Here is a 10,000-nt window from a genome sequence, read left to right on the forward strand (position 1 = left end):
TGTTGTACATTCATATTTCCACCATTTTAATGCATGAGGTTGAGACTGGATCCACATGTTGGGTCCAGTGGGATTATGGAATGATTCATTCACTTCAACAATGTTCTATATATGGTTGGGAATATCACCTTAATCCAAAATAACTTGTGTTTCCAATGCTATCTAAAGTTTAGAATAGTTGTTAATCAGGATGGGTGGCTGTGATGGCTTTTAAAGGCTGATGTTTGGCTCCCCCTACAGGCAGCTTCTACAGCTACTACCAGTCCTACGACTACACCTACATCACGTCGGGGGCCATCCTGGTGGTGGCCAGCGTGTTCCTCTTCCTGGGCATGGGCCTCAACTACCACCTGCTGGCCAAGGAGAAGAGGCAGGAGGAGAGGGAGGCCCGCGATCAGCCCCCGGAGGAGCGCACCGCCATGCTGGCTCCGCCCGCGGACCCCCAGGCGGACCCCCAGGAGAGCGACGCGCCTCCGGCCGTCCCTCTGGACGAAGTGGCCAGGGTGGACGAGGACACTGTGCTATGAGCACACACACACACACACACACACACACATACATACACACATACTCAGGCGAGCACACACACACACACTCACACTCACACTCACACTCACATACACACACACTCATCACTCACTCACTCAGGCCAGCACACGCACACAACACACTCACTCACTCAGGCGAGCACACACAAACACAAATGTACTCACTCACTCAGGCCAGCGCACACACAGACAAAGACACACACACACAAACATGCACCGTCGATCAGGTTAGATGTTTGGTGAGATCGTGCGCGATCTCGAGGTGTTGACCATTCTCTAAACTCTGTCTAGCAATACACACACAACCCCACCGACACGCACACTCACTAGGAAGTTCTCTCTAGCAGGAACATCTGTGTTAATGTGCTGATAGCTGAGCTGTAAACCTAGACTCAGTCCGTCAGTCTGTCCCGGAGCAGAAGACCTGACCGCTCAGGGGATCCAACGGACTCCACAGGCTCTGGAGCGGCTGTTATTGTCTGAGGTCTCACACACACACACGCGCACACACACACACACAGCATCGTGTTAATAGAGAGTCAGTAGTGATGCAGTGGTTGACTGATGGTACTGGAAGAGGCACTGTCGGCTAACACGTGTTAGCTATCCAGTGTTAGCTAACCCGTTTTAGCTGTTCAGTGAGAGCTAACACGTGTTAGCTATCCAGTGTTAGCTAATCCGTTTTAGCTGTTCAGTTAGAGCTAACGCGTGTGAGCTCCCCAGGGTCGGCTCAGGGCCTGAATTGCCTTCAGACACAGGGATTTGGACTGGGTATCATATAGTCATGGAGTTTTTTAGGTTGGCCTTTAGCAGTGTTTGTAATAACTCCGTTTAAAAGAACGGCGTTAGGTAACGTCGTAATTTAACTAATTACCGTTTCCCTCGTTACAACGCCGTTACCGTTACTGTACGTTAAATGGGGTGCGTCGTTACTATGAATTGATTGAATAAACTGCGTAATCCGAACGCACCCCTGGCTCCAAACACAAACTGCTAGTGAGGAGACCGGGTGGGTTAACAACGAGATAAGCGATTACGATTGGCTAAGGCGAGGTAGCCAATCTGAGCCAGTGTTTTTACACACAAGCCAGGACACGCGCGCCACACGCACGCCAAACAGATTCGATGAAGCAGCAGAAATGGCGAGTCCGGAGCAATCCGATGAAAAGTTGGCATTTTCTTTAGTATTCGGCAGATGTTCCACAGCCTTTGCAAACAAGTAAATTAAAATGCAGTTGGAAGTATATCAGGGCCTTGAATGGGCGGTTCAACCATTTAACACATTAAGGCCAAGTGAAAACTGCTCAGAAAATCCAAATTCTTTGACATATAGCAACTTTCTATTTTACAGTAACGCAAATAGTTACTTTCCCTGGCAACTAGTTACTTTTATTATACTGTAGAGTAATTCAGTTACTAACTCAGTTACTTTTTGGAACAAGTAGTGAGTAACTATAAGTAATTACTTTTTTTAAAGTAAGGTTCCCAACACTGGCCTTTAGTTTGGAGACGCCACTCGCAGGCTTTGCACCATTGCCTGCAGCGGAGTGAGGAGGAGAGTGGGACAGTGTGAGGTGGTTCAGTGCAGTCAATACGCTGATTAAGCTGACCTCTGTTTCCTCCTGTTGTCGGTGCCGACACGCCCCTACACTGTTGTTTTGAGACTTAACAGTAGAGGACCTCCCTTGGCCTAAAGGAATGAGTTTCCAGACAGAACAGATGAGCCAACAATAAATAAACCCTGGCGATTTTAACATTTCTAAAATGAGGAAACAAATTTATATTTGTCACACAAAGTAGTGTTTTGACATGTACTGAAGTATCAATTGCTTAAAAAGCAGTTGGTTTGTGTTGCACACAGAAGCAAGCCGAACCCTGTGAAGCCCTGAGACAGGACAGAAACAAACTCTGTGCCTGAGGAGGCGAACCTTCATTTAGACTTCGTTTTTTAATTCAACCATATCCACGTGTGTCAATAAACCTTAATAGCCACAGTGCCAAATGAACACTGTACACTAAACTATTACCCTCAGTAATACCACATAGCACTCATAACCATGTTTTAAGTAGTGCTGTATTTTTAATAACCGCTTTTGTTTTACTTCAAAAGCTTTTTATCAATTTAGACCCACTGTAAAATGATAATCGGACAAATCATAGTGTTATACATAAAACATAACCCGTAATATCTAAAGTGCAAGATCCGGTTTCAACATGAATAATTAGTATGAAGTGCTGTAGTACTATACTGTAGTGCTATAAATAAACGTTTAGCTTTTTAGAATGAAACACTTCTGTGCTTTGGTCAACCATCAGAAATGACAGATTGAACCACTATTCTGGTGTAATCATGTCTATTGAAATGACAAGCATGTTTGTTTACTCAAAAATGTATATTTTTTAAATGTGTGCCACGTTATTTTTGGATAAGAAATATGAATTTAAATGATTTCAAGTATTTTTTTATAGTTCATGAATTTCAGACAAAGTGTGATTCCCTCTCCCCTTTTTTTTTTTTTATTGTTCTGCTCTTTAATATCATAGAATTTTTGTAACTCAATAACGTTGGTTGTTTTATAAATGACTAAAAGTAAAGTTAGGGCCCCCTGACTGCCAGAAGTAAATCCCATACAGAATATCCTCTGGAACTCTGCTGTGTAATGAGACGACTGGAAGTCGTCTCTGAGCAGTTCACTCTGGATCGATGGCCCAAAATACACTGCAGAGGGTAGACTCCTGGAGTCTCCATCTTCATACGATTCTCGTTCTTGAGCTTGCCAAACAATATTGATGCAAAAACGACATGCATTGAGTTGTTATGTCTTTTTATTAGTGTATGTTTTGTTGCCATTCAGATAGCTGGGATATCAAGGGATACATCTTAGGATATAACCATGAAGATAACTGTTTGACAGCTTTTTCTACGCTATGAAAAAGGGTACTTTGCTGCAGCAACTTTTTGTTTTGTTTCCAAAAGAACAAATAGGATAATGTGGAATTGAGTTCCTCTTCTATTGGATGTGTTTGAGCTGTATTGGATGTATGTGTAAGGTTTTGTTTGTATGACTTTGAGATGATGAATGAGAGAACGATTAAACCCTTTTGTAAGGCATTCAGTTTTAGTCCATGTCTTTTGTTGAAAGTGTGACCAAAAACACTGCTCTCCTTGTCTTTCCAATGCGTCAACAAAGCAAACAAAGATTAGAGTAACATCATATTTACATTGGGTTACAATTCAATGAAATCATTAGCCTCATGTATAACTTCTAGTATCTCAAAATGTTTTCTACCATATCCTGGGTTTACTTTGAGGACTGACATCAAATCTATAAAGTAATATGAAGTACAGGGCCAGCGGGACAGAGGCCCCTGGCGGCCGGGGCCCCCAGCAGGAGGCGGGCCCTCAGGAGGTGGAGGTGGGGCCAGGGGGCGGGGCCCCAGGAGGTGGAGGCGGGGACAGGGGCGGGCCCCCAGGACGTGGACGCGGGGACCGGGGGCGGGCCCCCATGAGGTGGAGGCGGGCCCAGGAGGTGGAGGCGGGCCCAGGTGTGGGCCCCCAGGAGGTGGAGGCAGGGACAGGGTCGGCCCCCCAGGAGGTGGAGGTGGGCCCAGGGGGCGGGGCCCCAGGAGGTGGAGGCGGGGCCAGGGGGCGGCCCCCCAGGAGGTGGAGGCGGGGCCAGGGGGCGGCCCCCCAGGAGGTGGAGGCGGGCCCAGGGGGCGGGGCCCCAGGAGGTGGAGGCGGGGAAAGGGGCGGGGCCTCAGGAGGTGGAGGAGGGACCAGGGGGCGGAGCCTCAGGAGGTGGAGGCGTGCGTGGCGGTGGAGTCGGTGGGGCAGGAGCCCCGGCGCGGGGCGGGCCCCCGGCAGAGCAGCAGCAGCCGGAGCTCCGGGGAGACGCTGCTGGAGAAGGCGGAGTAGATCCAGGGGTTGGTGCACGAGTTGAGGCTGGCCAGCAGCATGAGCAGCGTGAACATGGCACCTACACACGCACACACGCATGCACGAGCACATGCACGTGCACACGCACACACACACACACATGCACACATACACACGGACACAAACTTTGATAGTGATGGTAGTGGGGGGAATACAAACAATCTTCTCAATTGACACGATTATTAAAAAACACATTCCAGATGTGTTTAGCGAGGCAAGAACACTGTCCTTGAGATTAGCTTCAAGACGCTAAACGAGCTTTGCTTCTGCGTAGCTGAGGGCTGGTGGCCAGGGACCAAGGTGCTTTGTAGGAGACTTGGTGCCAGTGTGTACCAGGAGAGGTAGCCTCGAGCACAGAGCGGACGTGCTTGTTCGTGTGCATGAGTTCTTATGTGTGCGTGCGTGTGAGTGTGCCTGTGTGAGTGCGGGCATTTGTGTGTGTGTGTGTGTGGTGTGTGCGTGCGTGCCTGTGTGTGTGTGTGTGTGTGTGCGTTAGTGTGCTTGTGTGCGTGTGTGTGTGTGTGTGTGTGGTGTGTGCGTGCGTGCCTGTGTATGAGTGCGTGCGTCAGTGTGTGTGGGTGTGTGTGTGTGTGTGTGTGTGTGTGTGTGTGTGTGTCAGGGTGTGTACTCTGCGGGGGGTCAGGGGCCCATGCCGCCCACAGCTGGACGCTGAAGAAGGGGGCCCAGCAGACAGAGTAGACCAGCACTATGACCAGGGTCATCCGGACCGTCTTGGACATCCCTCTCCATCTGAAGGCTGGCCCAGCGGGGGGCCCCAGCCCAGGGGCCCAACGGGGGCCTCCAGAGCTGAGGACGGAGAGAGCTGGCTGCGGACCGCCTAGGGGGATATAAGACAGGTGCTCAACAGCTGATGCCAACCGATCCAAGATGGTCGCCTGGCGTGCTGTGTGTTCCCTCACCCGGGGCCGCGTCGGCGCCGGTGAGGTCATCAGAACGAGACACGGGGGGGCTCTTGGACCTCAGGCGACCCAGGCGCAGCTGCTGATTGGACGATGCGGTACCCGAGGGGATTTTGTTCCCATGGAAACTGAGGGCGAATAAAGACAGGCTGGACGGTCCCACCCCCCTCTGGCTGTCCCGTCTGGAGGGGGGGAGGGAGGGGAGGGAGGCGGGGGAGAGGCTGCGCTCCGAGCTGAGATACAGGCTTCTGTGGATCTCCCGGAAGATCCTCACCTAGACCAGGGGGCAGTGAGAGCAGCTGCAGGGTCAGAGCAGCGTTATAGGCCCCCACCAGGAGGGGGCAGCGGTCAGAGCAGCGTTATAGGCCCCCACCAGGAGGGGGCAGCGGTCAGAGCAGCGTTATAGGCCCCCACCAGGAGGGGGCAGCGGTCAGAGCAGCGTTATAGGCCCCCACCAGGAGGGGGCAGCGGTCAGAGCAGCGTTATAGGCCCCCACCAGGAGGGGGCAGCGGTCAGAGCAGCGTTATAGGCCCCCACCAGGAGGGGGCAGCGGTCAGAGCAGCGTTATAGGCCCCCACCAGGAGGGGGCAGCGGTCAGAGCAGCGTTATAGGCCCCCACCAGGAGGGGGCAGCGGTCAGAGCAGCGTTATAGGCCCCCACCAGGAGGGGGCAGCGGTCAGAGCAGCGTTATAGGCCCCCACCAGGAGGGGGCAGCGGTCAGAGCAGCGTTATAGGCCCCCACCAGGAGGGGGCAGCGGTCAGAGCAGCGTTATACGCCCCCACCAGGAGGGGGCAGCGGTCAGAGCAGCGTTATAGGCCCCCACCAGGAGGGGGCAGCGGTCAGAGCAGCGTTATACGCCCCCACCAGGAGGGGGCAGCGGTCAGAGCAGCGTTATAGGCCCCCACCAGGAGGGGGCAGCGGTCAGAGCAGCGTTATAGGCCCCCACCAGGAGGGGGCAGCGGTCAGAGCAGCGTTATAGGCCCCCACCAGGAGGGGGCAGCGGTCAGAGCAGCGTTATTCGCCCCAACCATGAGCAATAGTTAGAAATGATTTGAAATCAGGAAATAAATAGTTGTTGAAAAATGTACTTGGTCAACCTGAGAATTTGAGAAAAACATATTCAAGGAACGAGGGAATACGGCCCTTTATATGAGCATTGGCAGTGAGGCACCATCTAAATAAATGCCTTGTTAAAAATAAGGTTATGTACAAAATCATTATTAACTTTATTGTCCATAATTGTGGACATTGTTTTATAAAGCGTTCTTACCTGACAGATGGTGATGATGAGGACAGGCACGAGGAAGATGGCCACGGTCATCCAGGTCACATAGGCCTTGAGACCCCAGGATTCTGCAAAAGTTCCCCAGCACTCATAGACCCCTGGAGCCACCTCCGAGCGGGAGAAGATAAACACCTAGGGGAGGGGTCATTTATAGAACATACGTTGAAGTAATACCTAAATTCTTGATTTTCTTCTCAAACAAGTGAATTTGTAATCCCACCAAAGGGTAGAGCTCGACCAAGTGAGTTCTAGACCACAACTCAAACAGTGCAGAAGTCAGCCAGTGAGATGTCCAGGACGCTGTTGGTCCCATGTGTCTATATCTATCTATCTCCCTCCGTAGCCATTCCATGTCTGTTTCCCTTCCCCTCCCCATCTTTCAATATCTCTCTCTCTCCCTTTCCTTCTCCCCCGCTCTGACTCTCTCTTTGTCTCTGCCTCTCTCTCTCTCTCTCTCTCTCTCTCTCTCTCTCTCTCTCTCTCTCTCTCTCTCTCTCTCTCTCTCTCTCTCTCTCTCTCACCCTCTCTCTCTCTCTCTCTGTCTTTCTTCCACTCTTTCCCTCCCCCTCCCTGCCTCTCTATGTCTCTCTCTCTCTCTCTCTTTCTCGCTCTCTCCCTTTATCTCCCGCACTCTCTCTCTCCCTCTCTCTCTCTGTCTTTCTCCCACTCTTTCCCTCCCCCTCCCTGTCTCTCTCTCTCTCTCTCTCTCTCTCTCTCTCTCTCTCTCTCTCTCTCTCTCTCTCTCTCTCTCTCTCTCTCTCTCTCTCTCTCTCTCTCTCTCTCTCCCTCCCTCCCTCCCTCCCCCTCTCCCTCTACCTGAGGCAGGCTGAGCAGCAGAGACAGGCCCCAGGCCAGGAGGATGAGGTTGTTCCAGCGCTGGAGGGCCGCTCCACGGTAGGCCTGCAGGGGGCAGCAGATGGCGTAGTGCCGGTCCATGGTCATGGCGACGATCATGTAGGAGGAGGCGAACATCCCCAGGACCTGGAGGTATTTCACCAAGCGGCACAGGAGGTCTGGACCGGGGAAGCTCCCCCTGGCGTCCCACACCAGCTGAGGCAGCACCTTGGGGTGCCACAGAGGAGTGGAACCACTCACACACTCTTTCAATCTGATGGCGATTAATATCACAACGTCTGTGTGTGTTTGAGTATATGCATGTGTGTGTGTTTACGTTTTTGTGTAAATGTGTGTTTGTGCTAGTGCCTGTGTGCAAGTGTGTGTTTGGGTTTGTGCGTGCGTGTCTGTGTGTGTGAGTGTGTTTGTCTGGGTGTGTGTGTGGTGTCTGTGTGTTTGTGTTGGTGTGTGCGTGCGTGTGTGCGTGTGTCTGTGTGTGTTTGCGTGTGTATGGGTCACCTGGAACAAGGCCACCACCAGGTCGGCCAGACACAGATTCATCATGAACTGGTGCAGCGGATTGTGACGCCGTCGCCGCCTTAGCAACACCGCCAGGACCAGTCCGTTGCCGAGGAGTGCCATCGCCAGGATGACGGCGAGGACCACCACCTCAGCCACCGCCAGCAGGGCGTCCCGCTCCCACCCGCCCGTAGCGTTAGTAACCTTCTCCCAACGGCCCGCCGAGATAACGGACGAATTGTCGGGCAGATATGAGTCTGTTGCCAAGGAGACCGCCATTGCGCCCTGTTAGAGGACATTCAGGAACATCATGGAGAGAGAGAATAAGAAGTCAGTAGCAGATAGGAGTCGAGAGGAGAGGAGGAGAGGGGAGAGGAGAGGAGGTTAGGAGAGGATAGAAGAGGAGAGGGGAGAGGAAAGGAGGAGAGGAGGAGAGGTGGCGATAGGGGAGAGTGGAGGAGGAAAGGAGCGGCGATACTGCTCTATCCACACGTTTCTATGTTCTAGTGTTATTGATCGGTATACTGCTCTATCCACACGTTTCTATGTTCTAGTGTTATTGATCGGTCTACTGCTCTATCCACACGTTTCTATGTTCTAGTGTTATTGATCGGTATACTGCTCTATCCACACGTTTCTATGTTCTAGTGTTATTGATCGGTATACTGCTCTATCCACACGTTTCTATGTTCTAGTGTTATTGATCGGTATACTGCTCTATCCACACGTTTCTATGTTCTAGTGTTATTGATCCTATTCTGCTCTATCCACACGTTTCTATGAACTAGTGATTAGGATCAGTATACTGCTCTATCCACACGTTTCGATGTTCTAGCAGTGGGAGGTGTTCTCCAGTGGCCTGGTTGCCTGTACCAGGGCTGTAGTTGGTATGGTTGGGGAGGTAGATGCAGCTAACCGTCCTGTTAGCGTGTGATGCTGATTAGCGGACAGCCGTAAGCCTCCCATTAATCCTGGGATTACCAGTGAGAGGCCAATGTGAAGTGTGTGTGTGTGTGTGTGTGTGTGTGTGTGCGTGTGTGTGTGTGTGTGCGTGCGTGCGTGCGTGCGTGTGTGTGTGTGTGTGTGTGTGTGTGTGTGTGTGTGTGTGTGTGTGTGTGTGTGTGTGTGTGTGTGTGTGTGTGTGTGTGTGTGTGTGGTGCGTGCGTGTGTGTTTCTATGTTTTTGTGTGTGTTAATGTGTTTACAGGGACCCTTTGAAGCGTGGTAATGATTGCAAATAGGCCTTAGATTGTGTGGCACCAGAATCACAAGAGCTTGAGTGAGCACACAAACACTGTTGGAGCCTTATTAACTTCAGCTTTGTGTGTGCGTGTGTGCGTCTGCATGGTTGTGTGTGTGTGTGTGTGTGTGTGTGTGTGTGTGTGTGTGTGTGTGTGTGTGTGTGTGTGTGTGTGTGTGTGTGTGTGTGTGTGTGTGTGTGTGTGTGTGTGTGTAAGAGGAGAGAGCAGCGGGAGAGGCGGTGAGGGCTGACCCCGGCGATGGCGGTCATATAACTGTAGACATTAAACTGTTCGCCACAAAGACACAAAGACACACACACAAAGACATACAGAAAGGAGACATGTGTCCTGAGCAACCTGGTCTCACAGGAATCCATGAAATGACTACGGACGAATAACTCGAAATCCGTGGACACATCACGGAAACACGCCGATTTCCGTGATGTGGCCACGGAATTCGCTCCAATGCAAGTTAATGACGCTGATGTTCCGTGGCTCACACACGGATCCCCGTTTCAACGAGCGAGTCGACCACGGGGGCTTAACTCAAAACCCGGGGTGGTCTCACTGAAACACTTAAATTGTCCTTGTTGTGCACGGAAGTTGCTCCAATGCAAGTAAATGACAATGATATTCCGTGGCACACACACAGATTCCCGTTTCAATCTGTGTGTGTGCTCCCGTTTCAAACTCTGTGTGTGTGTGTGTGCCACATT

The 10,000-nt window shown here is 51.5% G+C and overlaps 2 protein-coding genes across 2 annotated transcripts in view; one reads left to right on the forward strand and one right to left on the reverse strand.

The window, feature by feature from the left end:
• The window catches only part of LOC132460858 (monocarboxylate transporter 1-like), a 21,797-nt gene extending 18,137 nt beyond the window's left edge, over positions 1-3,660 (forward strand). The window contains exons 5-6 of the mRNA XM_060055796.1: positions 241-1,202; positions 1,283-3,660. Of these exons, the coding sequence (XP_059911779.1) occupies positions 241-527 (287 nt within the window). The 3' untranslated portion in view covers positions 528-1,202; positions 1,283-3,660. The remainder of the gene's footprint in view (positions 1-240; positions 1,203-1,282) is intronic.
• Positions 3,661-4,220: 560 nt separating this feature from the next.
• LOC132460950 (vasopressin V2 receptor-like) overlaps positions 4,221-10,000 on the reverse strand; it is a 7,109-nt gene continuing 1,329 nt past the window's right edge. The window contains exons 2-7 of the mRNA XM_060055919.1: positions 8,045-8,329; positions 7,508-7,753; positions 6,677-6,823; positions 5,406-5,679; positions 5,114-5,323; positions 4,221-4,525 (exon numbers count right to left, since the gene is read on the reverse strand). Coding sequence (XP_059911902.1) covers positions 4,341-4,525; positions 5,114-5,323; positions 5,406-5,679; positions 6,677-6,823; positions 7,508-7,753; positions 8,045-8,323 — 1,341 coding nt within the window. The 5' untranslated portion in view covers positions 8,324-8,329 and the 3' untranslated portion in view covers positions 4,221-4,340. The remainder of the gene's footprint in view (positions 4,526-5,113; positions 5,324-5,405; positions 5,680-6,676; positions 6,824-7,507; positions 7,754-8,044; positions 8,330-10,000) is intronic.

The sequence above is a fragment of the Gadus macrocephalus genome, chromosome 1 (assembly GCF_031168955.1).
Source record: "Gadus macrocephalus chromosome 1, ASM3116895v1".
NCBI lineage: Eukaryota > Metazoa > Chordata > Actinopteri > Gadiformes > Gadidae > Gadus > Gadus macrocephalus.